This window comes from Lactuca sativa, chromosome 8 (assembly GCF_002870075.4).
Source record: "Lactuca sativa cultivar Salinas chromosome 8, Lsat_Salinas_v11, whole genome shotgun sequence".
NCBI classification, from domain to species: domain Eukaryota; kingdom Viridiplantae; phylum Streptophyta; class Magnoliopsida; order Asterales; family Asteraceae; genus Lactuca; species Lactuca sativa.
Window position 1 is genome coordinate 6,591,597 of NC_056630.2, and position 26,752 is coordinate 6,618,348.

At 33.7% G+C, this 26,752-nt stretch overlaps 3 protein-coding genes and 1 non-coding gene across 4 annotated transcripts; 1 reads left to right on the forward strand and 3 right to left on the reverse strand.

The window, feature by feature from the left end:
• Positions 1–5,155: 5,155 nt before the first annotated feature.
• LOC111876921 (basic leucine zipper 19) lies at positions 5,156–5,743 on the reverse strand. Its single transcript, XM_023873477.3, is given in 1 exon segment — positions 5,156–5,743. A coding segment is annotated over 1 exon segment (507 nt). The 5' UTR covers positions 5,706–5,743; the 3' UTR covers positions 5,156–5,198.
• A 1,675-nt stretch (positions 5,744–7,418) lies between these two features.
• On the reverse strand, positions 7,419–9,731 carry LOC111876178 (phytolongin Phyl2.1). The gene is made up of 3 exons (XM_023872708.2): positions 8,865–9,731; positions 7,696–8,274; positions 7,419–7,596 (listed from the first exon to the last, which is right to left on the reverse strand). Exons 1-3 carry the CDS (start codon positions 9,501–9,503, stop codon positions 7,549–7,551), a joined length of 1,266 nt encoding a protein of 421 aa, XP_023728476.2. The 5' UTR covers positions 9,504–9,731; the 3' UTR covers positions 7,419–7,548.
• An 832-nt stretch (positions 9,732–10,563) lies between these two features.
• LOC111876764 (structural maintenance of chromosomes flexible hinge domain-containing protein GMI1) lies at positions 10,564–19,771 on the forward strand. Its single transcript, XM_023873332.3, has 35 exons — positions 10,564–11,405; positions 11,501–11,530; positions 11,639–11,725; positions 11,803–11,858; positions 11,950–12,024; positions 12,109–12,181; positions 12,261–12,316; positions 12,395–12,500; positions 12,589–12,657; positions 12,723–12,809; positions 12,890–12,940; positions 13,103–13,241; positions 13,324–13,385; positions 13,508–13,636; positions 13,715–13,805; positions 13,902–13,936; positions 14,023–14,101; positions 14,184–14,363; positions 14,430–14,607; positions 14,721–14,835; positions 15,261–15,377; positions 15,484–15,801; positions 15,890–15,993; positions 16,071–16,357; positions 16,445–16,539; positions 16,649–16,747; positions 16,823–16,889; positions 17,282–17,367; positions 17,456–17,740; positions 17,824–18,009; positions 18,111–18,225; positions 18,311–18,551; positions 18,618–18,806; positions 18,883–19,194; positions 19,288–19,771. The coding sequence occupies exons 1-35, from the start codon at positions 11,013–11,015 to the stop codon at positions 19,604–19,606; spliced, it is 4,911 nt and encodes a 1,636-aa protein (XP_023729100.1). The 5' UTR covers positions 10,564–11,012; the 3' UTR covers positions 19,607–19,771.
• A 5,568-nt stretch (positions 19,772–25,339) lies between these two features.
• On the reverse strand, positions 25,340–25,981 carry LOC111876191 (uncharacterized protein At2g29880). The gene is made up of 2 exons (XR_006185489.2): positions 25,635–25,981; positions 25,340–25,546 (listed from the first exon to the last, which is right to left on the reverse strand). It is a non-coding gene; the product is annotated as an uncharacterized protein At2g29880 (transcript).
• Positions 25,982–26,752: the final 771 nt, after the last annotated feature.

Here is a 26,752-nt window from a genome sequence, read left to right on the forward strand (position 1 = left end):
TGTTGGTTGATAAAGTTTGCTGCTAAAAATGACAAAGTTTAGTCCATGCAATTGAAGATTTGCTGCTGGAAATGGCAGTATTATTTACTGTTACCTTGAATCTTTGTAGACTTTTAATTATTTTTTGACTATTTATAGCAGCAAAATGTAACAAATTTGACATATTTTCAACAGTAAATAGTCTTAAAAGCAATAAAATTGTCAAAATGACATTCAATTTTAAGCTGAATCACAATTCAGATGGGGTCAAACCTGTTAAATAGTATATACGAACATTTTAGTAAAAAACTATTACATCATTAATTTTTTACCAAAAAAAAAAAAGAGTATATAGGGGCATTTTGAACAAAATCTCTTAAAATCATTATTTTTTTTTATCAAAAATATAGTATGGGTTGTATATTTTACAAAACAAACCATTATTTCATTATATATGATTATTTAGAGAATATTAATATAGTTATATGTACTTTTGTTGCCCAAATTACTTCAGCACCACTTTGCAAAGTACACTAACGAGAATTATGTAAATGTTTGTGGATTAGTTACACACAACAACAAATGGATTTTGTATATTTTACAAAACAAAGCATTATTTCATTATAGCTTTAAAAAATTGTTATTTGTGACATTGCAATTCAAATTTTGGTCATTTTAGAAAGTTGCTCCACTTCTTTTCTTATTAGTTGATTTGTAGCGAGAAATTGGTATTAGCTTTTGTATAGAAGTGTCATATTTTTCTAGGACAGGGGGTGTTTTTAGTAATAAAAAATATGTATATAGGGGCAGTTTTGTCGCAATCAAGGACAAATTCGTCTTTGTGCACGAGCATGTAAATGGTCTTGGATACTAACAGTTTCTAAACAACACCTTAATTGACTGGTAAAATCAGTCAATTCTAACAAAAAAAACTGTATACAGGGGCAATTTGGTCATAAAAAAGATGTATGTGTGATTAGCCCAAAGCAGGAGTAGATTCGCCAACTGTTAAAATCAATCAATTTAAACAAAAATAACTGTATACAAGGACAGAAACGAATCCTAGAGAGGGTTATGTATTGACTCCCTCCTGATTTTGAGAAAGAACGCTGAGAAAATGGATCTTTCCTTGCAATTAATCCACGTAAGACTAAAAAAGGATGCCATGTCATTTATAATTTCAGTTTTTAAAATGATCAGGTAATTTTTTTTTTGACCGACAGATGCAGGTTACCAACCTGTTAGATTTGACAAAATGGTAAACTTGGTTGGTGTTTTTATACAAATATATAGTTAGATGGTGTTTTTTAAACAAACAATACTTTGACGGTCTTTTTTAAACGTTTTTAAAACTTTCTTACCCATATAAGTCATTTCCCCATCATATTTTTAGACAAAATTACATAAATGGTCGTTGTGCTTTACAAAAGTTTGGATTTTCAGTTTCTAATTTTTTTATAAAGATGGTTTTTGTTGTTTCCTTTTTTTGCATGGTTGGTCTCTGACCCATCTAAATCGATGATATTACCCTTTAAAATATATTTTATCTTTTTCTTTTACATATTCCTAATTTATATAAATACTATTGATTTATATTATGATGTTTTGTATTGTATAGTAAGGATGAAAGTGGGTCCAAACCCAGCCCGGATGGACCCATAACTAAAAAACCCAGAACCTGTTGACGAGATTTTGTAAAACCAAAAACCGGATCGATATATAAAAATAGGCTCCGCTTCAGTTCCGGATACGATACCGGGTAAAGTGGGTCTAGAACCAGAAAATTCGGAAACATCAACGTGGGTAAGGTGGAAACGGGTAAAGTGGGTTTAGAACCGGAAAATCTGGAAAAACCATAATTTTTGGTAATTACTTGCTACTTAGTGGGTTGAACTTTGAAAATATTCATATTGATATCTCGATTTCGGAGGACTGTAAGTTGTTGAATATGAACCCAAAATTGAGAAGATTATAGTTTAAAATCATGTACAAACTTTAAAATACACTTTGCAAAAAATCGTATGCCAATCCGACTTTAAAACGAATGAGATATGCATATTTTAACATTTTCACAAAATACAAAGTACAAAAGCAAATAGCTAAAAAGTTAAAATTTCCGGTTTTGATATCCAGATTTCAGGGGATTGTAATTCATTGAATACTAAACCAAAAATGACACAATTATAGTCTAAACTCATCTATAAACTCTAAACTACAAGTTGGAAAAACTCGCATGTCAATCTGACTACAAAAGATTTAGATATGCATGTTTTAAAATTTTCACAGAGTACAAAAATCAGAAAAACTAAAAACTTCCAACTTTGATATCCCGACTTTGGGAGACTGTAACTCATGGAATATGAACCTAAAATTGAGAAAATTATAGTCTAAAATCATGTACAAACTCTAAACTGTACTTTGAAAAAACCATATGTCAATCCAACTTTAAATGAATGAAATATGCATGTTTAACATTTTCACAGAATACAAAGTACAAAAACAAATAGTTAAAAAGTTGAAAATTTTCAGCTTTAATATCTTGACTTCGGGGGACTGTAATTCATTGACTATTAAACCAAAAACGATAAAATTATAGTCTAAAATCATGTACAAACTCTAAACTACAAGTTGAAAAAACCGCATGTCAATCCGACTTCGAACGAACTAGATATGCATGTTTTAAAATTTTCATAAAATACAAAAAAGCTAAAAACTCCCAGCCCTGATATCTTGATTTTGGGGGACTGTAAGTCAATGAACATATAACTAAAACAGATAAATTTATAATCTAAAATCATTTACAATCTCTAAAATACACGTTAGCAAAAACGACATGTCAATCCTACTTGGAACGAATGAAATATGCATATTTTAAACTTTTCATTAAAACTAGTTTTGGCCCCTAAACGTGGTTCCGGTTTCAAACACCGGTTCCAGTTCTTAAACCTGGTTTACCCGAATCCATTGACCCAAACCCGGATTACCTGGAACTTGGATAAAGCCATTCTGTAAATCTAAAACCGGAATCAATTCTATATATTTTAGTTCTAACAGTTCCAGTTCCAGTCTAATTCCAGTTTCAATCTGGTTTTCCGGTTTTAAATCTCATCCCTATTATAGAGCCGATGCAGACATACAAGTTGTAGATATAGGCTAATATAACTTTAATCGTATACGAAGATGAGAGAAATGATTAGAGGTTAATTGGCATTTGGTTAGTTTGTTTTTGTTTTTTAATAAAAAAAATATAACAATTATAAATTTATAATGTTTAATAACTAAATAATAAGTTATGAAAATCTTATTAACTAATCTATAAATTTATATATAAAATGTTATATATATATATATATATATATATATATATATATATATATATATATATATATATATATATATTAAATAGTTTATTTGGTTTAAACAAAACCAATCCCATATAAGGTATCATTATTCGGTTAAGAGTAAATTACATGGATGGTCCCTACGGTTTGAAGTAATTTACAAGTTTGGTCTCTAACTTATCTTTAACTCGGAAGATCCCTACAGTTTGTTTTTGTTGCGCGTTTGATCACTCTCTTACCTAAAAACACTATTTTTGCCTAAGATTTTTTAATTTATTTAAATAAAGTGGGATAGGTAAGCTAAGGTAAGGCGAGGTGGAAATGAGGTTGGGGGTGTGTTTATTTAAATAAATTAAAAAATCAATGACAAAATAGTCTTTTTAGGTAAGCTAGAGACCAGGCGCGCAACAAAAACAAACAATAGAGACATTTCGAGTTAAAAAAAAAAGTTAGGGACCAAACATGCAAATTACCCCAAACCATAAGGACCATTTGTGTAATTTACTTTTCGGTTAATCAATCTGAATTAACCGAAAACAAAATAACCCGAACCAAATTAACCAAACATCATTTGGTTCGGTTTAGTTATTCGGTTTTGGTTTTCTATCACAACCCTTGGTATAAGATGGGAAAGGGGCTAGGGGTGTTTTCATTTAAAAGATATTAATATAATTAAATATTATTTATGTAAATTAGGAATAGGTGAAAGAAAATGATAAAATATATTAGAAAGGGTAAAAACATAATTTTAGACGGATCAAAAACCAACCATCAAAGAAATTGAAATTATAAATTAAGCTAATAGGAAGAAATTGAAACTATAATTAAAAAAAATATTAAGGATGTAACTTTTTGTAAAATCTCTCCATCTAAAAAAATAATAGATTTATTATCTTATTGACAAGTGTCTACTATTAAAACTCCACATTAATATTATATGTCACATATCATGCCACTTGTCAACCTATTAATTATCCATTTTAAATTTCAAATTTCAAAATTTCACTCTAATTACATTAAATTAGTAATTGATTCTTCATTTTAAATTTAAAATTTTAAAATTTTCACTCTGATTATATTAAATTAATATCATTAGATAAAAAAAATAAAAAAAAATTAATACAGATTATAAGGTGATATAACTTCACGTATTTATTTAAATCAACAATTATAATTTTATATAATTAAAAAAAATCTCAAAGAGTAATAAATTATTTAAAATAATTGATTAATAATTTTAATTTTTTAACATTAAAATTTAATTAATTTTCTAACCATGATTATGATGGGTTATAAACTATTAATATATATTCAAAATATTTATACTTGTCAATTAAATTAATTTAATACGGAGTAATTATTTGAGTGACATGTCTGTGGCCACATATACACGCATGTTCCTTATAGTAATTTTTAGCAATGCCCTAAATAATCTGTTTAAGTAATTATAACTCTTGTTAGTGTATTATAATATATTTTTAAAAAGTCATATCTGCTAGTTCTCGTTGACTACAAATGATAGATTAATGAATTATGAATGACCAAGAATTCAAAAGAAATAAAAAAACGACAAAACTTCAAAAATGGTCCCTGTGGTTTTCAAAAATATCAAGTTTAGTCCCTAAGTTCAAAAAACCTCACGGATCGTCCCTGTGGTTTCAAAACTTTTAACATTTGGTCCTTCCGGCTAACTCCGTTACCATTTAGCCGTTAAGTCAGGAACATTTTTGTCATTTCACTTCTCAGGGACCATTTATGAGGTTTTGTATTCTTTTTTTTTAAATAAATAATAAATAAATAAAATATAATATGCAAGGGGTCCTCTCTCTCTCTCTCTCTCTCTCTCTCTCTCTTCAGGTTTTTGCCTCCATCTTGCCATTACCAATTCTGATTACCCACCGGATGGTGGCGTTTTTGATAAGGAAAAGATCTGATTTCTCCATCGATTCTCCCTCTAATGTCCACAAGCAAACTTTTTTGCCTCGCTACTTCTGCTTCTAATCCTACTTGACTCTAAACTCTTCTCATCAATTGTTGATTCAATGCTGTCAATCTAACTACTTCGTCTTCTAATGAAGCAGCACACGCCGCCTTCTTTTCACGATACTTTCTCACAGCTTCCCGGTTTCCTGATGGACGATTCTTACCTTTTTTGTCGGAGGATTCAGCGGTGTCTTCTATAGGGGTTTTGTCGTCATCGCTCGTAGTAAGTAGGATTTTGGTGTGGACATGGTAATCAGGTCCTGGAGGGTTACATGTGTGCTTATGAGTACACGTGTGTGTGTCGTTGAAGATTTCATCGAAGAAGCTGTTCATGGAACCACTGCTCGGGATATCACCCACAAATATCTCGTGGTTGGAGAAATCGAGTTCTCCGTCATCCATTGCTTCCGATTTGTAACCTATAAACCCTAGAAACACAGATAATGAAGATAAATCAACGCAGAAACTAATTTTGATGCAAATTGAGCTCTAAAGAGAAGTAGCCACAAAAAATGGTAACTAATCAAGTAATCATCTAGAGATTATCTCTGGATATGCTAAGAATTGCAACAGAATTCAACTGTAATCGTCTAATTGATCAATACACAGTAATTGACCAATTCGATTGAAGAAATTTACCGATAAAGAAACCCTAGAATTGAGTGAACTTAATTGAGTAATTAAGCAATTCGATTTAGACTCACTCATCGTCGTTAATGGAGGTGGAAATCTTCGTGAAAGCACCATCTTGGACTCCACCTAATCTCTCCGACTCCTTTTGACTAATAAAGTCGATGATGGGAAGGCGAAAATGGGGTCATCCCCGCTCGTGTTGCTGCCAGTTTCGCTACCTAAACTCCCAGTTCAAAGATCGAGGCTTCTCTGCAGAGATATTTGGTCATGAAGATCAGAATTTCTAGTTTTTGTGAGGAAGTTTCATCAATAGGCTTGTGGGAAAAGGGAGATTCTCGGAAAGTAGAAGGTCAGAAGATGTTTTTTGGTTGAGAGAGAGAGAGAGAGAGAGAGAGAGAGAGAGAGAGAGAGAGAGAGAGATGGGGTGGGGTGGGACCCCTTGCATATTAAGTTTTATTTATTTTTTCTTTTTTTTTTGTTAAAAGTAATAGAAAACTTCATAAATGGTCCCTGTCTGTTGAAATGACGAAAATGCCCCTCACTTAACGGTAAAAAGCTGACGGAGTTAGACGGAAGGACCATTTGTTAAAAGTTTTGAAACCACAGGGACCATCTGTGAGGTTTTTTGAACTTAAGGACTAAACTTAATATTTTTGAAAACCACAGGGACCATTTTTGAAGTTTTGTCTAAAAAAACACATTGCAAAGCCACTATGCAGCGATGATAATTATAGTGTATGGTGGAATGATTCATTCAAACATACAAAATTTTACTATTTGCAAGGAAAAATTGTGACTATCAATTTTTAACGGATTTTATTTGATAGGGACCGTTAAAAATATCATAAATATATATCGTGAAGCATAACTTGTATTCTCACGAATGTTTATGTGTGGTGAGATATATATATATATATATATATATATATATATATATATATATATATATATATATATATATATATATATATATATAAAGTAATAATAATAATTCTCATGAGTTTGTAGTCAAATATTTTGTGATAGATGTGGGTATCTTGTTAAATTTGGGGGACGTGAGGCGAGAATTCGATTTCCTTAAATTATTTTTTGTGGTGTCACATGTGGGGAATTTTTTCTTGTAAATCTCTATGGAGATTGAGTTTATCCTGTAAAAGAAATTGAATCCAAGGTGCTAGCTGAAATATTGCGAGAGAGCTTCCAGTCAATTTGTTTTCCGTTTCCAAAAAGTCAGCTACATAAGTTAATTTTTTTTTTTTCTCATTTTATGCAAAAGCACGAAAGACTATAATCCCAGGGGGAATAAGGTAATCAAAATTTCTTTGAATGATTATTTCAAAAGTCCAAATATGTTGGGCTGGATTGTGGACGTGAACCGAAGCCCATTTGATAGATCCATTGATTCATTTGGGTTTAATTTTAGCAAAATGTTTTGGTTGGTAGTTTGCAAATAGTAAACGAGTTTTGGATTGAAGTAATTTAGCAAGATCCATGACGCAAAATGGGAATCATAAAATAAGAAAGATCCATTTAATGAGCAAATGTTCCAGAAACTACTAAACTCCATTCCATGGTAGTTGCAGTATTTACACAACACAGCTAGCTAGACGATCTATCGTCTCCATGGGACGACTTGATTAATGCTTTGATTCATGTTTTCCTGTAAATTTTACACCAACATTTTACTTAATTAGGTCAAACTTTCTATTTTAACAAAGGGCCCTAAACTAAAGATTCACATAGTTTGGAAGTTAATTACCAAGATGCTAAAAGCGGTTTTGTTGAAGAAGATGATGCCACGTGTCGTTGAAACTTTGTTGTTTTTAACGTTGGAATCAAGAGAATCTGAAAAGACGTCATTTAATGATGAAGAGGAATCACCATCTCTGCTGCTGATATACGTGAAACTATCCAAACTCCATGAACGGAGCTGATGCGATGATGTCCTCTTACACATCATCATCTTCCTCAATCCCATCATCATCTTCCACTTGCTTCTACCAGGTGAAGACATGCCGGAATAAGGTTCATCCAGCACACTTGTTGGTGACTCTGTCTGTATACTCTCTTCTTTGGTATTCATCAACAGTCTCGGAGGGAGATTCAAACACCTCACACCTTGTGGTGCCGGATCACTGGTAGTGGTGCATCTTGGTTTTCCGGGTGCCTCCTCCCATTGAAACGGGATGGTGGCTCCAGCTCCGGTGTAGGTGTCTGGTGGCGGAGTAAAGCCACCCTCCAGCTCCAGTCTACTGAAACGCTGTGAAAAGAGTAATAGTTTTGGTTCCTCTTCAAACCCCATCTTCCAAGTCCTACTGTTGATTGATTGATTCTTCACCTGAAAACAAAAGGGTAGAAGTAGTAACTAGATTGTTAATTTGTTATTGCAGGCCTAGTGGAAATCACAAAATTGCCCTTACACCCACTTGTAGTCATGCATTTATAACACTACACGTTGCTTGCTACAAGCCGATAGAATAACAAATTAACAATGTATAAGAATAAGATACTATTAATTAAAGTTGTTTACAATTTCAAGGTAAATATTTTCTGCTCCTAAGTCCTAACAGCATCTTTTAAACGGCATTATATGTTGGGAATAAGGGAATATGCCTAATTCCTAAAACTAAAACTAAAACTAAAACACCCAATTTTATGAATACTAACCATGCATGAATATCATTATTGCCCTCATCTCATAAATCATAATCATTCCCCCAAACAATCATCAACTTATTAAGCCAATATGATAAACTGGAGTAATATACATATAACACGTTCTACAGTAGAAGAAATTATTTCCTTATCATGGAGTAATCAATCTATTCATACAGTAGTAGATGAAATGAGGGGCTTTTAACAGTTAACCCAAAGCCATATCACGAACAACAAGACACCACAAACTCTGATCAAGTCCATAGACAATACCACCATCGATTCTTGTTTCTTCCAGATGTACCTCGTCCTTTGCATCCTACTCCCACTTGAAACAGACCCATCGTCATTATCCAAATCCAATTTGCCTTCTTCTGCTACGTCTTTGTCAACATCTCCAAAAAACCTTTTCTTCATCGAGGAAGAATCCGTAGACCCTTTGTTCTTCCTTCTCACGGAATTTAAACTCTCTCTGTGATCGTCTTTCGAATCCGCCGGCGATGACGTCGCATCGAATTCCAAATTTGAAGCCAGAAGCTGCTGAAACACCGGACTAAATTCTCCTTGGAAACAATGCCAATTTGGGGAATACAACCGCTGCTTCATCGTGCCAGAATTGCGATTATCTATCATACTGGTAAACGCGTTTTTTACGCTCTTGAGAAACAACAAGCACTCAGGTTTCTCGAGCGATTCATCAAATATTCCAAAATATACGAAAGGATCAAGGATGAAAAACATGTATGTTTCACCATGAACAGTATGGGAGAAGATGGAATGGAAGGGCGGCGTCTTCTCTAGGCACTTCTTAGCTAAATCGCCAAGATCTGCATCTTTTGAATTGAATTCAGCTAGGATTGTAGTGTCTTTTGCAATGCAAGCGTAGAAGATTAAATTAGGGTTCCAACTCATATTTCAAATTGAGTTGGTCTAGATAATTACACAACAAACAAAGAACGATAGACTGAACCATATGCTACATCCATACATGTCGTATTATTCCTTGCTTTTGGAACCATATGAATATGAATGCTTGTAGCTAATTGAGAGACGATTTGCAAAATCTCCGATTGTTGTCGAGAATTATTCCTTGCTTTTGGATCAGTCATTGATGACTTACGTTGTAGTTTTTCTCAAAGGATTAAAAATACAAGGGTTACTCTAATTGTAGCCAAACTAACTTATAGTTTTTGTTTTAAAAGGATCTCATTTTTTTCTCCTAGGTGTTTGGCTTAGCTTTTAAAAATCCAAAAGTTCTTTTTGAAAAAATTACAAAAAGTCAAGATTTTCCGACTTTTTCAAAAAGTTAATTTTTTTGTATAAAAACTCTAAAAATAACTTTTAAAACAAGTTTTGCCAAACATTTTTTATTTTTTTTTTCTTTTTCAAAAAGGACTTTTGGACTTGAAAAGCTAAGCCAAACACCCCTGTTGTATAAACTTCACTTTTGAATTTTAAAAATAACATAGTCCACGTCCATCAATTAATACCTATCTTTCTCTCTCTGTACTGCCAGAAAGCCTTCCCTTCCAACGGTGACTATCTCTAGACCAAGGACCATGGGTGTAATTTCTTTAAACTACGTGGATGGATCATCAAATTCTCAAAGGTTAATCAAATATATGAATTTCAAGAGTTCGATGAAAAGCATGATTGTATGGTACTACAACCCATGGAATGCATGCCCCGTCGTAACATTTGTATGACAAAATCACAAACTAAATTCATATCTTTAACAACTAATACAAAATATATAAACAATTATATATATATATATATATATATATATATATATATATATATATATATATATATATATATTAGATATTTTCAAAAGAAGAAATGTGTTTTTTTTCATTTAAAAAAAATCAATATGACAGTTTATAAGGATATTTTAGATATTTTTTTGAAAAATATTATATAGAAAAAAGTTTCAAATTTTAAAGGTTTTTTTTTTTGTTGTAAATGTAACTCAACTTTTATTAATTGAGCAAAAGTATGATAAAATGCTATATTTAATTAAAAAAATAAAATAACAAAAACTCTTCATTTAATATGGTAAAGAAAATATATTGGAAGGATTTGGAATATGAAACAGGCTGCGGAATGATTACACCCGGCTTATTTTAGCCGCGTTCAGGTGTATTCTGAAAGTCGTACACTCCTACACTCTACTCTCTCATGGTCGTTTCCGTTTCCCCTGTAAAACCCTTGTCCACCACGTTTCCTTGCATACACAATTCAGGATTTTCGTTGCTTCTAATAATCAAACGATAATCGATTTCTTGCAATTAAACATTTAAGATCAAAATCACAACCATCCGCAGTTTCTAGCTCATAGTCACATTGTCACGGAAACACAAGAGTTGATATTGTTTGAGTTTCCGAAGAGAAAACTTTCCTTCTGCGTTACGTTTCAAGATGGACGGTGATCGTCATCTTCTAACGCCACAAAAGAGATTAAATGAGACTTCCGACGTTGAGCGATTCAAGAGAAGGACGCCGGATTCCTTGGGAGTAATTAGTCAAGATGTATCAGGTCCAAGGAGAGTTTACAAGCTGAAAATTCTTTTGCCGAATGGGATAACTGTCTTGTTGAAGATTCCTGAAGGCACTGAGCGTATTAGTGTCGAAGAATTGGCTGGTAGAGTAAGGAATGAGTATGCTAAAGCTGTGCAAAAGACATCTAGCCCTAAGAAACAAGTTAACTGGAATACACAGTTATGTTTTCTTGACGATTCCGATCATGTTTTTAGGAACAGTCTTACGTTGACGAAATTAGAGCCCAATCGTGTCTACAATTTGAGACTTCATGTGAGTCCATGTTTTCATTCTGAAATAGCTTTATTTCGTTTCATGTTTTATCTGTTAAACTTGTTTGTAATTCCTCTATAATGATCCTGTAACAGGATGGGTCTCAGCCAGCAAAAATTTATGAGGTTTGTTTGGGAATGATTATATATAACCTGATTGCCTGTGGTTTGTATTCTGTTGCTTCACAATATTTCCCGAACTGTAATGCCTTCGTTCTTTGTTTTTGTCTTTAGAACATGTGGGATTTGACACCAGACACCGAGTTACTTAAGGAGCTCCCTGAAGAGTACACTTTTGAAACTGCATTGGCTGATATAATTGTAATAAATGACATTTGTTTATTCATTTTCCTTAAAACCCCATCTTCAAGACTCTCATGTCATACTTTTTACTACAGGATAATTCATTGCAAGCTGTGTGGTCTAATGGTGAACAGGAGAAGAGGTTAATAAGGTACAAGGAGTCCTGTGTGGTACTTTTTGGACAAGAATTGTTCATAGGATTTTGGTTTCTACTGTTTCATATAACTTTGATTTCTTGTCAGTGTGGAGGTTTCAGATGATAGGATATCTATTATTGATACAGGACCAGGCATGGATTCTTTGTCAATAGAGAAGTGGTAAGATGTTAATCCTCAAACTGTTTCATTTCTTTGTTTCTTACTTTCATGCACATGTTTTATGCTATCTGTTTCTCTCTGTAGGGGGAAGATGGGAGCCTCCCTTCATCGGGCTTCCAAAGGCCAAGCTATAGGAGGAAAACCTCCATATTTAAAAGTAAATAGCAAAATTTTGTTGTCTTGAATATTACCCTATTCTTGTTTCTAACTTTTAGACTTATTTCTGGTGAGTACAGCCTGCATTTGGCATGTTTGGATATGGTGGCTTTGTTGCTTCGATGCATTTAGGAAGGTATGTCTGTATAATTGATCAAATTTGGTATTTTGTTTGTTAACTTTTGATAGTCATTCTGTTGCTATCTTATTGTAGGCACACAGAGGTTTCCTCTAAGACAAAGGATTCCAAAAAGGTTTATATGTTACGCCTTGAGAGAGAAGCTCTTGTTAGTGGTTCAGGTTCAAAGCGAACATGGAGGGTAATCAAACTCTTTGTTGCTATTTGTTATCTGTTTATCTGTTATATATTATCTGATGTTTGTTTCCTCATTCTACATTGTAATCTAGACTTATGGTAGCCTTCGAGACCCTATGAAGGATGAACTTCAGTTAGCTCCAGGTGGTAGTTTCACAAAGGTAACTATCATCTCTTCTCAAAGAATACGATCCCAATTTGAACTTATCTGATTATAATTGAACAGATTGATATTTTTGAGCCCAAGAAGAAAAATATAGACATAAGGCAACTCAAATGCAAATTGAAGGATATCTACTTTCCGTATATCCAGGTTTCTTGGCTTATACATAACACATGGATGATATAATTTGTATTCTTGGATTACAAAAATAACACCATTCCTGTTTACAGTGTGATGAATTGTCCAAGAAAGGAAGAACAATAATGCCAATTGAATTTCAGGTTTGATTTTGTTGCATGTACTCTAGTTGGTTGTTCTTTCCTTTTGTTGCATGTACTTTACCTAATAGCGAACTACATTTGTTATTAATTCAAGTTTATGAGGTTTATGTGCACTATTACCATATAATATTTACCTATATATAATGAGAATTGTATTTGTAGGTTAATGGCGACAATCTAGCAGAAATTCCAGGTGGAGAGGTGGCAATTACAAATCTGAATACATGCAATGGTCCAGAATTTGTGTTGCAACTTCGTTTTCAATTGAATCATGACAATGATACTATTACAAGTAGTCCAGGTTTGCTTTTTTTGTTGAAATTACTAAATTTGGTAACTCAATTTTAGCCATGAACTTTATTTTTCACTTTGAATTTATTCAGGAGCAAGATCATCCGAGGAAGCAAATGCACGTCTTAAATGTTATTATCTTCCAGTTAAAGAGGTACTGTTTAGAATCTTGGATGTATATATGTACTTCATACAAGTTCACATGATATTTTTTGAAGCAATATAGTTACTTTCTACTACTTTGTGACTTTTGTCCCTTGAAATTTTAAATAACAGGGAAAGGAAAGCATTCAGAACATTCTGGAAACTTTAAAAGAAGAGGGATATGGGTACACAGAAGATTTTGGAAGTTTTAGTCATGTTTCTTGTAGACGACTTGGTCGTTTACTTCCAGATGCTCGTTGGGTGAGTTGAGAGGAATGATAACTTATGATACCTTTAAGAATAACATTTAAATAATTAATGAATCTACCTTTGAATTAGGCATGGTTGCCATTCATGGATTTCAGACAAAGACCAGGGCACAGAACACAAGTTTTGAAGAGAAGTTGCATGAGAGTTAAATGTTTTATTGGTATATCCAATCTTCTCTTTATCTCTTTTATAATTTGCACTTCTTTTCATTATCATTATGTTTTGACTTTTGAGATCTTTATTTTGTGATTTCTAGAGACGGATGCTGGCTTCAATCCAACACCTTCTAAGGTAAGTGTTTTCTGCTTCCATTTCTGCTCACTTTTAAATGTACACAATCGTACCTTACGTCCATTTTTGTCTTTTTCTTTTTCTAGACGGATTTTGCACATCAGAACCCTTTTGCCAATGCCTTGAAAACTTTGGGCACTAAGCAACCTCCAGAGAAAGAGATTGGTAATTGAATTTAATTCTAGTTGAGTATAAACATGATGCCAACATTAAATTACAAAAAAAACCTAAAAAGGTTCATTAACAGGTGTACACATTGATATAAGAAGAGATGGAAAACCGTTGACCCTTTTGCAGTTAGATAAGCAGTACCAACAGTGGCTTGTCCAAATGCATGAAAAATATGATGAGGAAGTTGACTGTGGAATTGATGAGCCTGTCTTCATAGTAAAATTTTCAAACAAGGAGCTTAACATAGCAAACAATGGTGAGAATTTTAAAAAATTGACTCCATGGCTTTGATTTCTGCTACTCATGTTAGTTTTGGTTGCAGTTGTCAGGGTTCACAAAGCTGTAATGCGGAAAGGAAAATCTTGGGATTCAGGGCAGAAAATCAAGATTCTAAAAGGAGCATGTGCTGGATTCCACAAAACTAATATCTATGCTACATTGGAATACATTATTCTTGAAGGATTTCAAGGGGATGCAGGAGAAGCATGGATAATTTGCAGGTGGAATATCTTATTATTAATACCATCTTTATTTTATTTTATCTTTTTAGTATCTGACAGTTTTTCTTTGGTTGACATTTACAATTACAATACTCTTATTTGGAAATTGGAAGGCGGATTGAAGTGTCAGAAGAAGATGGGTGTCTCCTTGAATCTGCTAATGGAAATCCCACTTTTGATTTGCGGAAATCTGAATTAGTACCTATAAATGTCATTGATTCTGGAAAGGTTAGGACTTTTTGTTATAACCCTAGGGGCTGTTTCTTTATTTTCAACTTAATGGGCTTGATGGGTTAAGCACTTAATCTGGACAACTATACATTGCTGCTTTTTTGACTTAATCTTGATAGATTGGCTTTATGGGTTAAGCCAAAAAAAAAACATGGCTTAATGTGTTAAGACACTAGCTCTTAACCTTGTTGTCATTTTTTCTCCCTACTCCTCTCACTTTAAAATTGATGAATATTGTGAATCTGCTTTTTGGAATGTAAGGATAAAATGATCATTTAGTCTCATCCAGACAAATGTTATCACCCATTCAGGACTTAGTTGGAAAAAAGAAAGAAACAACCCTTAGTCTACTTGCAGTTATGTTTTCTGTTCAAAAATTCTGAGAAAAATGAAAACTTTTTGAACAATGATTTATTCACTAGTGTTTGGCTGTTGATGGTTCTGAATGGGATAACCAACTTAAGAAGCAATATCAGAAATGTCCATCATCGATTCAGATACTAAATAGAAGACAATCTCTCAAATTGGGAATAGATTCGGTTAGTTCCACTTCCTCCAATCAACTGTCATTTATCCTCTTTGTGAAAAAAATGTATGTTTGAATTTGATTGATGATGATGTTTTTTCCTCACTTTCTTCTTACAGTCATTACCAGATGCGGATAAAGTTCATGCTTCACATGTATCACCATGTGACATTGTTGCTGTCATTCGTCCTGCTACTTATAAATCTGGGATTGCATGTGAAGAATTAGATCAAAAATATGTGATGAAAGATAACTTTGAGATGTCACTATCAGTTACATTTTCTGAAAATGGAAATGGAAATGAAAGCAATATCTATTCAGGACGCGTGACACCTTCATCACGAAAGGACTTGCATGGATTATATATATTTCAACCAAAATGCAACTCCCATCCTCTGTTTCAAAAAGCTGGAATTTATAAATTCACGTTTTCCATTGTGAGTAACATTGAATTGCTTCTATGTATATATAACCACATGGCTTTACAATCATATGATTTTGTTAATGATTAGCATTTATCATCAGAGAGATTCAAGCTGTGAGAAACGTGTGGTGAAGGTCAAAGTTGAAGCATCACGTGAGGTCCACAAATGGGCACTTGCAAAGAAGCTTCCTGATTATAATGTCACGTAAGAAAAATATAATTTATGTGTGCATTTTTATAAAATCTAATAACTCATATATGTGTTTCTTATTTGTTATTTAGGGTGGGTCGTTGTTTCCAGCCTATTTTTGTTGCGATGTTTGATGCATATTCCAATCAAATTCCATTTTTAAAAGTTCCTGAAGTAGTGGTCAAGGTCGAATGTAACAAGGGTGTTAACCTTAAAGTTCACAAATGGAGCCCATCTATATCATCTGACATGTCACCTCTCATACTCAAGGATTTGGTTATTGGGAGCTCTAATTTGGACAATATTCGACCAAGTTATGATGCCACTCTGATGTTATGTCGGCCTGATGGGTCCCACATGCTAGAAATCCCTATCAAAGGTGTGCGTGCTTATGTTTGCCATTTATCATTCATTGGAAGAAATCCATTGGTTTGCTTATTCTTTTTTAATCTTCTCTTTGCATTAGTTTTTCCTGGATCCTTGACACGTGTGACAGTGCAACCAGAAAACTTTGAGAAGCAATTGATTCCAGGCCATACAATTAAAGAGTTGACTTTAGAGGTATATTATTATTTACCCAGTTTAATTCCATACAACAACTGCAACCTTTTTTGGTTATTAGTTATAGTTAATTATCGTAGTATTAAACTTTCTTTACACCCTTTTTCAGTTATTTGACGCGTTTGGAAATCATCTACGAGAAAAAGAAAAGGTGCAGTTAAGTATGAATGGATTTACCTCACTGGAAAAATCATTTTCTTCTAAGAAGGTATGTGCCTCTTGCAAGATTTTTAATAAGTTGTTGATATTTAGCAAATTGTCATTATAATATATAATTCAATAGGTGGATGCTGATGGATGCGTTGATCTTGGTGGCCTTTTAAAGGTTACAGCAGGCTATGGAAAAAAAGGTATGCATGCTACTTTAAATTTCTATCCATTTAGTTTGTATTATGATACTTGTAATTTGTTTAATGGCTTTTGTTACATTAAACTTAGGGACTGTTTCTTTTTGACTTAATATGGAGAAAATGGGTTCACGTGTTAATTAACTTTCTTTTTTTCTGGCCTCACTTTAAAAATTAATGAACATTGTGAATTTGTTTTTTCGTATGTAAGGGTAAAATGGTCATTTAGTCTCATCCAAACGGTTTACTTTGTCCAGAAAAGAAACTAACATCATCATCCATTCAGTCACTGTATGCAATGCATACATGACTTGATGGGAAAAAAGAAAAAGAAACAACCCCTAATTAGTCTCCTCATGATTTTCATTCTCATTTGAAAAGTCAACTGTCATCAGTATCACTATCTGTTGGATCGGATGGACAACCCGTTATCATGAAGGAGTGGCAGATTGAGGAAAGGCAGCTGAGAACTGTATCAATGGTTTGAAACCCTTGATCTAATTTCTCCTAAATTTCATTAGCAGCAAATTATTTTAACTAAATAATAATAATGTTCTTGATGATTGCAGATACCTGAAACCTGTTTTGCTGGTTCCTACCTAGAAAACCTGGAATTTGAAGTTGTGGATTCGAAAGGTGATGTGGATGTAAACTTCCATGATGAAGATACAAGTGGACAATCCCATACCCTTGTAATAAAATCACAATCACACAATGTTGATGAATCTGTGAAATATGGCTTCCGTGAGGGGCGTTGCATAGTTCGTGCAGTTCCTGTTCCTTCTGAAATAGTAGGTGATTTTAGTTTCGTTGTTGCTCATGCCTGCCACCCGGATCTCAAGTTGACCATCAAGGTTAAAATCGTCATTTTCAGAAAAATAAAAATCATGTCACAACTTTTGAGGAGACTAATTTAAGTGTTATTTCTTACATGTAGGTTCACGTTGAGATGCCTCCGCTGATAGAGCCTCTTAATGCGAAACATCTGTCCCCAGATGAAACTATCTTTCCTCTAATGGACTCAAATAACCCCACCCCCACCCCAACCGATTGTACAAGTGTCCAACACATTTATGCAGATGGAATAGAAACCGAATTAGAATCCATTCTTGTTTTCCAAAGGGTATATACGTACACTTATTAACACTGCCAAGTCTTGCCATATTCTATGTAAAAAATTGTTCATATCTACTATGACAAACGACACCATTTTATTTCTTTCAGGACCTTGAAAATGAGCTTATTGATTTTGGCATGAGGATTGGTAAACACGAAGAGAATATAAAGCTACTAGAATATCAACAAAGAGGGATTGAGTCCCAACTATTAGAATTGAATGGTAACTAATGACTATTTAATTAATCTTGTTAACAGACAATTGGAAATGAAATAATGTAAATGTAATGTTGGATTTTGAAATGCAGTTTCCAGATACCATTACCAAAGTTGTTCTTCTACCCGCAAATACAAATACGGTTCACCAGGGAAAGATGAGATCACAGAAAAGATTGAATGTAAGACCGAGACTGCTGCTGCTGTTGTCATCAAACTCTTCAAAATGATGTCAGAGATGCAAGATGAAGAAGATTGTTTTGGAACTTTAATGGGACGAATTATTGGTGTTGTAGCACTTGTTGGAACAGCTCCAACGTTAAACCTTAGCAGGTGAATCTTCTTCTGCATTTAAGCCTACATGATAACACCATTTTATTACCTTGGACCTTCTCTCAGGATATTTGCAGAGTATCTCGGTGATGAAATGCTTGCAGTGGTATGCAAATCTTATGAACATGTGATATTACTGGAGACATATGAAGAGAATGGGAAGGTGAATCGTGCACATGCCCTTCACATGTTTGCATCAGAACTTGGACAATCTATAAACGGTCGTTACGGTGTTATATGCATCGAAGATATAAGGTGCCATAAGTGAATCTCAGAAGTTTAAAAATCTGAATGGGCAGTGGCATGACTGTAAATTATTGTGATCTGGCAGGGCATGCGAGGCAGAGAAAGATGTTGAAGGAAAGCTTCTGTTACCGGATCCTACCCTTCCTGATGGGACAACTCCAAAAGGGTTTTTAGGTTATGCGGTGAATATGATAGACATAGACGTTGATTATTTAAACACAAGGACCGAATCTGGTTATGGTCTTCGAGAGACGTTGTTTTATCGTCTTTTTGGTGAAACACAAGTTTACGAAACGAGAGAGGACATGAGAAGGGCAATTTCGTCAATTAAAGACGGTGCGGTTTCTTTGGATGGAGGGATACTCAGAGGAAACGGCGTTATGTCTCTCGGAGGCTGGTAAGCAAGCATGGTTGGTTTTTATTTTGATAAATATAAATATAAATATAAATTTGTGTGTAATTTGAGATTATTATTATACTATATGTTTAGGGAAGGGGAAGGGAAAGGTGATATTATATTCCCGGTGGCGGTGGGTGCGATGAGAAATGAAGCGGCGTCTCCACGTGTGATGAAGAGGTATAATGAACTGAAGTTGAAACTGAAAAGGACAGTTGAGGAGTTGGTTACTGAAAATAAAAGTCTTGAAAAGCTTAAGAAAAAGTACAAAAAGAGACGCGATGTTTATGCTAATTATTTCACACGCAACCAACCGATTATCACCACCACCACAGATGTGTCTCCTATATCTTCTTGTTTAGAGGAGAAGCCGGTTGTTGTCGTACCAGGGTCGTATACCCCCTTCTCCTAGTTATAAAGTTTCCTTAGCTAGCTAACATAGGGCCTGATTATGGAACCTTTTTATCTTTTGGATAGCATTATATGTCTAGGTATGTAAATAAACTTATTTTAGATTAGCACTTTTGGATGACATTATACTTTGGATATATATTAAAATGGATTGGCTTGTTTTAAATTATAGACTCTTAGAGCAACTTCAACGACAACACCAAAAAAAAACATGATTTTTTAACACCAAAACATATATACATCCAATATTTTAATAATAAAATAGCATATTTTTAAAATTATCTATAAACTTTATCAGTTTTACTAATGTATAACATAGTTAATTATTAAAATTAAAATATACAAATATCTACTAATAATATAGGCTTTAAGGTTGTCGCATTTATAACATTTTTATTTTTGCATTACACAAAGTTCAATTAATGTCAAAACTATAGAATGAGATTAACGGCCTTTTGATTTTTTGGAAAATATCAAAATCATTACAAATATATTAATAATTATAAATAAATATTATAGAATACATAGTATATAATAGTTTGAGAATTAATTGATGAGCAGATAATATTATTATATATTTTTTTGAAACGGCGAAATTTTATAAAAAAGAAATAAGGGCCGAAGCCTTACAAGGAAAAAGACTTGGCAAACAACCAAGCTAAATCACAACCCCAAAGCAACACAAACCTCCACACACCCCGCCCAGGGCAAAGCTACAAGACACTAAACGGGGAACAACACCAATTCGCCCAATTATAATTGTCAAAATTACCCTTATGCTTAACCCACCCAAAGACCATAGTTATAATGTTGTTCACAACTTTAGAAATGGTTGTAGGCACCTGATTAAAAAGCCTATCATTCCGGCCCTTCCAAATACACCACAGACCTCCGTACAATATGGTAAGAAAGACCTTTTTTTTTGGGCAGTTCCCCCACTTAGCAGCAAAATTCAAAGCTTCAGAGACTGAAGAGAAGGAGACGAAAGGGACATCACACCACTTAAAAATCCACTTGAACACCTCCTTAGCGAGATCACAAGCAATAAGCAAGTGATCCGTATCATCCACACCATTAATGCAAAAGAGACACCTGGTAGAAGCAACACCCACACCCCTCCTTGAAAGAGCCATGGAGGAAGGAATACCATCCAAACTAGCCCTCTAAACAAAACAGATTATTTTTAAGGGGACAAGATTCACCCAAACGGTTGTACTATTAGTCTCAACAGTGACTTTGGAGTCAATGAGCTTACAAATGTCTCTAACATAGAACTGCCCATCACTAGAAAGCTTGGATTTCCAAGAGTCAGGATCTGAGGAAAAGGTAACCCCATCGAGGAGCCGACAGAGTTGGGCCAGTTCTGCCATCTCCACGGGAAGGCTGGGATTTTTCCTCCAAGCCCATAAAAAACCATTCGAAGAAAATCTTTCTGCCAGAAAACAAGACTTACGTTTATCCAAGGCATATAAATTAGGAAACCTTAAAGTCAGATTTCCGTCACCAATCCAATTATCAAGCCAAAACAGGGTATTCCGCCCCGACCCAATTTTGGTAGATACGAAATGATAAAAGTCGAGGCCCATCTCTCCCAAAATTCTCGAAATAGATACCAGATTATTCCAAACACCAAGGATAGATCTCTTGGACAGATTATAAATTGGTTTGCGAGAAAGATTATGAATCCCACAAATAACTTGCTTCCATAGAGAAGAGTTCTCCGATTTTAACCTCCATATCCATTTACATAATAAAGCAATATTAAGGCTCTTAAGAGAGCTAACACCTAGACCACCTAACTCCTTATCCGCAAGAACATGCTTCCATGCAACCCAACATACTTTGTTTTTCTCATCCGTCCCACCCCAAAGGAATCTTCTGCGAATCTTCTCCAACAAATCAATAACGAAATTAGGGGCCTTAAAGATCGAAACATAAAACAGGGGCATGCTTCCAAGAACCGACTTAACCAAAGTCAATTTGCCTCCAAAAGAGAGGGTCTTGGATTTCCAACCCGAAAGCTTACCTTGCACCTTATCAATAACTGGTTTCCAATTTCTTTTAAGGTTCATGTTAGCCCCAACGGGAACACTGAGATAAACGAATGGGAGGTTGGCAACCTCGCATCCCATAATATTTGCGCAACTTACAACATCATAATTGTCAATACCTATCCCATAAACCTTTGACTTGTGAAAGTTAACATTTAAACCAGACACCACATGAAAACATTTAAGGGTTCTAGAAAGGTTCTTGAAGTTTGAGATGGACCAGTCACCGACAAATAAAACATCATCCGCGTAAAACAAATGATAGATGGAGGGACCATTGTTTGGAAGAGAAATACCCGAATACAAGGAATTTTGGATCGCCGATCTCATAGCAACATTAAGGCCTTCCATAGCAATGATGAAGAAAAAAGGTGATAGTGGATCACCTTGACGAACTCCTTTAGTGATGGGGAATTCTTTTGTAGGAACACCGTTGATTAGAACAGACGCCCTAGAAGAAGCAAGGGAACCTTGAATCCAAAACCTCCATCTATTTCCAAAGCCCATTTGATACATCACCGAATCCAAATAATTCCAATTTATGGAATCAAATGCTTTATGAAAATCTACTTTAAAAAGAAAGGTTCCTCTTTTAGAATGTTTCGCCCAACTACATATTTCGTTTATAATCATGGGCCCATCCAAAGTGAAGTATTGTTCCACAAACTGTGATTTAACCGCCTTTTGGTGATTGTCAAGAAATTATTATTCTTGAGGGATTTAAGTGTCAATTATAAAAGAGATAATTACATTTTATTTTAAGTAAATAAAGAGATAATTATAAAAGAGTACCAAAGGGTCAATGGCCTAGCGGTATGGAGTGACCATCTCATATGAGAGGTCTGGGGTTCAAGTCTCGGTGGAGATATAGGTGGTTATTTAGGAGTAGATTAGTTAGTTTGCCGTTTCAAAAAAAAATTATAAAAAAGTATAAATACCCAAAAAAGATGACCAAAATAACTATTTTTCTACCTATTTTTTCCTGACAATCCCACATATTCATATGAATATAATATTTTGTTTTCATTAAGCAATTCATAGAAAGATTATGTGGATACAAAAATAGGGGATTTGATAATCGAAGAATGCTCGGATATCTCTTGAGAATTATGTAAGTTTATTTTTTGAATTGATATTTCTACTTTATGTATGATTATCAAGAAATCCATTATTGGATAATCATCCTCAAGGACATTTTTAGTTTTAGATAAAAAATTAAAAATAAAGTACAATATTATTGAAGAATGAAAAGTATACGAAATACAATTATATACTATACACCTGAAAGTTAGATAAATATATGAAAATTGAGTTTTAGTAGTTAGAAAACAATTTATGATATATAATTGTCAGATAGCTTGAGCTGTTTGGAAGAATCGATAAACCATACAATATGGCTGCAAGACTGTTACAAACAAGACTGTCATAAGCAGGTTGTTAGTTGTCTTTGGGAAAACCTAAAAGTTATATGTTTCTCCAATTCCTTCAAGATGATTATATTTTTTTTTGTTGGATTCTAGGTCTAAACATAGAGACTTTGGTTCGTTTCCCTAAACCTTGTGTGGACTTTTCCCTTTGACCTCGCTACTCATTGATCAGTTAGCGAGACCATTGCCCCTTGGACCCACGAGGGGCGTCACCCCGTGATCCTTGCCTTTCATTGTGTTTAGGATCAAACTCGCTTTATGTACAAATATGCACTTTACACCACTAACCTTGTATTAATAATTATTTTTTCTACTTATTTTTCCCGACAATCCCAAATATTGATATGAATATAATATTTTGTTTTCATTAAGAAATTCATAGAAAGATTATGTGGATAAAAAAATAGGGGATTTGATAATCGAAGAATGCTTGAATATCTCTTGACAATTATGTAAGTTTATTTTTTGAATTATTCTTTCTACTTTATGCATGAGTATCAAGAAATCCAATATTGGATAATCATCCTCAAGGACATTTTCAGTTTTAGATAAAAAAAAAATTAAAAATATACAATATTATTGAAGAATTAAGAGTATACGAAATACAATTATATACTATTTAAGAGTATACGAAATACAATTATATACTATACACCTGAAAGTTAGATAAATATATGAAAATTGAGTTTTAGTAGTTAGAAAACAATTTATGATATATAATTGTCAGATAGCTTAAGTTGTTTGGAAGAATCGATAAACCATACAATATGGTTGTCAGACTGTTACAAACAAAATTGTCACAAGCAGGTTGTTAGTTGTCTTTGGGAAAACCTAAAACTTATATGTTTCTCTAATTCCTTCAAGATGATTATTTTTTTGTTGGATTGTAGGTCTAAACATAGAGATTTTGCTTCGTTTCCCTAAACCTGGTGTGGAATTTGCCCTTTGACCTCGCTACTCATTGATCAGTTAGCGAGACCACTGCCACTTGGACCCACGAGGGGCGTCACCCCATGACCCTTGCATTTCATTGTGTTTAGGATCAAACTCGCTTTATGTACAAATATGCACTTTACACCACTAAACTTGTATTAGATTACAATTTAAATCTCACATGACACTAGAATCACCAACATGAATATTTGTCTAGCTTGATTATATAACTCAATATGTTTCAACAAAGTCTTTAATCCATTTTCCACAAGCTTTAATTTATTTTTAAGCTTTTTAATCCCTTATATTATCTTTAGTTCTTTATGATATGGTCCCTACATATAAGAATGCCCATTAACTATTTGTGTAGATTGTGTGCTTCACATTTGTTGATACCATCTTATAGGTTGTCATCAATGAGAACTATTAATCACGAGGAACCTAACTAGCGTATGGAACCAAGTTTTGGGATATGTAAATGACCTTATCTTATTATAAGAGGAACTTACATGACATTTAGGGGGCGTTTGTTTTGTAGAATGTTTTAAAAAGGAATGGAATTTGTCATAGGAATTGGAGTTTGGAGGAATTGGAATCTGAATGTACTAGAAATTTAAATATTTTTGGTTGACATGGAATGAAATCTGTTTTCTGTTTGGTTTGTTGATTTCCCAAAGGAATTGGAAATAAATTTTGTAATACGACAAAAATGCCCTTTTATTGATTTTTTGTAACTTAATTATACTTTGTAATAAACATAACAAAGTTTTATATAACTACAACATTTTTTTATTAAACTCTTCTATAAAATATAAATTAAAAAAAATAACTAACATGTATTTCGTCGAACACAATATCATAAAAACATTTTTTTTTAAAATTGATATAAAACGATTATATATATTAATATAAAGCAACAAATGTCATTCGTTATTTCAACCTAAAATTAAAAAAAAAGGAATAAAAAAAAAGTTAACCACACACTATGTAAAATAATGTCTAAATACATAGTTCATAATCATATCACTCTTCCAACATGAACCTCACGAAACCCTCCCGATATTTTCCTTCCAAATTCCAAAAACTTAAAACGATTTCCGGATCACGCATTATTTTCCTACTTGCTTTGAACCTATCCAAGGCACTCAATGATTGCATTTTTGAAATTTCAGGAATCACCATTGAAGCTTTTTTTGTACTTCAGTTTCTCCCAGTATTGTTTGATTCATACTATTAATTGCGTTTTCAAGTTTTCTCCAAGGACATTAGCTGCAATAGTTATTCCCTTAATAAGGGCATTAACTCTTTTTCTCTTCTTTGAGCCTATGTTTGGAGATTCTTCATTTTCTGTGGTTTGTTCTTCAAAACCATTTCTATTTGTTCAGATTGTTCTTCATTATTTGCATCTTCTTCCATTTGGGCAAAATCCTTGGCTTTATTCCCTTGAGCTCTATCATTTCCAAAAATGATACATAAATCCTCGTAATGAGGAAATATCTTATTTCTCCATTTTCCTGCCTCTTTATGATCCTATTTTGTATCATAAAAGGTTAGCACATAAAAATATAATATAAATAATTAAGAAGTAACAAAATATATAAAAGTTTTAATATTGTACCTGTATGTAAGAATCCCAAACCGCTGGTTCAGCTGTTACAGAATGAGTGGAGGTATCATAACCAAAACCACTTGTGTTTGTACCATTCACCATATCATAAACAACCTGCCAATCCTTTTTCATGGTTTTGATCCTTGACTCAATGTGGGGTTTACCCAATATGCCAGAGCTAGGTATTTTTTACTTCAATGCGTTTTCTAGATGTTGTGAATATCCAGATTTAAAACCATTATCGGCTTTAAATCCTCCCATGTTCACCATATTTACCAATGCTTCCACGAGCTTCGCATCTTCAGTTATTGTCCAGTTGTGATAGTTTCTGCTTTTTTCCATCACACCTACCAAATAATAACCTATATATGTAATATAGTTAGTATAACTAATAATTAATAACTAATACATATCTACAATACCAATTATTGTACATACCCGGTCTCGGGACCTTCAATCCATGTGGCCTAAGTAGGGCATCTCGAAGCACTCTACCATCCGCAGCTGATCCCTCCCATCCGGGTAAAACATAGATAAATTGCATATCTTGTGAACATACCCCTAAAACATTTGTGGCAATATCATTTTTTCTTGTCCTGTATTTAGGTTTGTCTTTAAGTGGCACTAAGCACTTTATGCTTGTTCCATCTAAAGCTCCTAGACAGTTCTACACGATATATAAAATGAAATGGCCATATGTCATATCAAGCAATTTGTGTACTTATTGAAATTTTATAAATAGTGCTTATACCTTGAACCACTTCCATCTTTGATTTGTAGAGTTTTCTGTAACAGGTTCGAGTTTCTTAAGCAAATATAGATGCAACCTTATCATCGCATTGCAAACTCGTGTAACAATTTTGCTAATTGTTTCACCAGAACGCTGGAAACGACCTATCATGACCCGATTCTTCACATTATGTGCAATAATGTGAAGAAATATGGCCACTTGCTCATCAATATCCATTTGTCTACTTGTTCTTAACCCACTTAATGTGTGAAGCATGCCACACAACTTTGTGAAACATCTTCGGGTCATCCTAAGGTGTGATACGCATGTAGTGTCGCTTTTATAAGCGTATTTATGCAATATTGCTTGTCGATCCACATTCGACGATATGTTTTTG

Bases quoted from the DNA above. Each gene is read 5' to 3' on its own strand.
- LOC111876764 (XM_023873332.3), top strand. From the start codon at position 11,013: ATGGACGGTGATCGTCATCTTCTAACGCCACAAAAGAGATTAAATGAG. The intron at 16,540-16,648 runs GTATATTATTAT...ACCCTTTTTCAG, and splicing joins TTAAAGAGTTGACTTTAGAG to TTATTTGACGCGTTTGGAAA. The intron at 17,741-17,823 runs GTTAAAATCGTC...TCTTACATGTAG, and splicing joins ATCTCAAGTTGACCATCAAG to GTTCACGTTGAGATGCCTCC.
- LOC111876178 (XM_023872708.2), bottom strand. From the start codon at position 9,503: ATGAGTTGGAACCCTAATTTAATCTTCTACGCTTGCATTGCAAAAGAC. The intron at 8,275-8,864 runs GTATTGTCTATG...TTTTGTTTTCAG, and splicing joins AGAAACAAGAATCGATGGTG to GTGAAGAATCAATCAATCAA. The intron at 7,597-7,695 runs GTAATTAACTTC...TAAAATTTACAG, and splicing joins AAACCGCTTTTAGCATCTTG to GAAAACATGAATCAAAGCAT.